This window comes from Vicia villosa, unplaced genomic scaffold (genome assembly GCF_029867415.1).
Source record: "Vicia villosa cultivar HV-30 ecotype Madison, WI unplaced genomic scaffold, Vvil1.0 ctg.002187F_1_1, whole genome shotgun sequence".
NCBI classification, from domain to species: domain Eukaryota; kingdom Viridiplantae; phylum Streptophyta; class Magnoliopsida; order Fabales; family Fabaceae; genus Vicia; species Vicia villosa.
In genome coordinates, this window is record NW_026705862.1 from 126,547 (window position 1) to 128,252 (window position 1,706).

General features: G+C 27.3%; 1 protein-coding gene across 1 annotated transcript; it reads left to right on the top strand.

The window, feature by feature from the left end:
* Nucleotides 1-715: 715 nt before the first annotated feature.
* LOC131638149 (RING-H2 finger protein ATL5-like) lies at nt 716-1,333 on the top strand. Its single transcript, XM_058908698.1, has one exon. It carries the CDS (start codon nt 716-718, stop codon nt 1,331-1,333), a length of 618 nt encoding a protein of 205 aa, XP_058764681.1.
* Nucleotides 1,334-1,706: the final 373 nt, after the last annotated feature.

Sequence of the window (1,706 nt, forward strand, 5' to 3'; positions counted from 1 at the left end):
TTAAACATAAATCAAATTTTAAACCATTAAATATATTTCTTGTTTTATTTAAATAACTTTTTAAATAAATACTATAAATATATTCAAATATATAAAATAATAATTAATTATATTAAATACAAATGATATTTTAAGTATATATATATATATATATATATATATATATATATATATATATATATATATATATATATATATATATATATATATATATATATAATGAGCTGTTATTTAGAAAAATGGAATATTCACTGCATATTAAAAAATGTTATTATGTATTATGTTTTATGATAATTTATAACTAAATTATTATTCATTTATAAATTTATATAATTAGCTTTTATTTTCCAATAAAAAAGTTATATTATTAATATACATTATTAACATAATTCTTTTAAGCAATTAGTTTATCGCAACCACTAAATAAATAATTATAATATTATAAATAATTAATCAAACAAATTCTATATTTATTTATACAGTCAAATTCGTTGACACATATAATAAACTTCCATCTTCACTCATTTCATATAAAATAAAAAATTAACTCAATTTAATTTAATTCTTATTTTATATCCATCTAGATGCATGGATAGTTTTATTTTTTAAACCAGTGCATGGAATAGATTTGACACATACTTCAACTGTTATAATATATATATCCACATTTTCATCAAAACCTCATTTTTGTTGTTATTATTAATCTTATAAAGTCATGTTTTCGGAAACTCCTTTTGAAGACGACTATGCCCTTATCGGCAAGAACATGATAGGTCCTTTCATCGTTTTAGTTATATTGTTTTTCATCATGCTTCGCACTTATTTCTACCACCGTCATCTTCGCAATCAAAGTTTGTCCTCTTCAAGTTCAAACTCTCTCACCACTCCCACCACTTTCACAGAAGAACGTCTTGACCCTTCCGTTCTCAAATTCCTTCCCATCTTCACTTACTCTTCCTCCGCCGTCTCCTGTACTCTCCATGACTGTGCTATATGTTTGTCGGAGTATACAGATGGCGATGAATGTCGTAAACTTCCAAACTGTGACCATGTTTTTCATTCTCAATGCATTGACAGATGGTTTACTTCCCAGTCTAGTTGTCCGCTTTGTCGAGCTCTGGTCCAACCGGGGACGGTTGAGTCTCATATTGAACTGGGGTCTGCTTCGGATTCAGAAGAATCGGGTGAAGGTAGTTCGAATTTTCCTGAACCGATTGAGTGTCCAAGAAGACCGTTTAGAGTAATTGTTGAGTTGCCATCAGAGGTTTTTCAGATGAGATTTCATACCCAAGGATCAGAAGTTTTTCGGATGGAATCTCATACTCGAGAATAATTTGTTAAGAGAGATACTATATTGATTTCAGCGGCTTTGATTATTATATGTAAGTTTGAGTTTTTGATATTGTGCAATCTCATGAAGATAATAAATGACATGGTTATTGTTGCAAAAATGTATGTTATTTTGGAGAATTAAATAACTTTTTGGCATGTGTTTGTTTTCTTAGTATAGAATCTTAATGTAAAAAAAAATTCAACCGAAAAAATCACATTCATTATTTAAATTTTTCTGGAAGTCATTATATATTGAATGTAGTTACAGTAATACTTGGAAAACAAAAAATTGAACATTCATAATCATATCTTATAATATAACGGACTGTGATACTTTTCCAATAGCAGGTTTTAGTTTTTCGATTTACTAACAC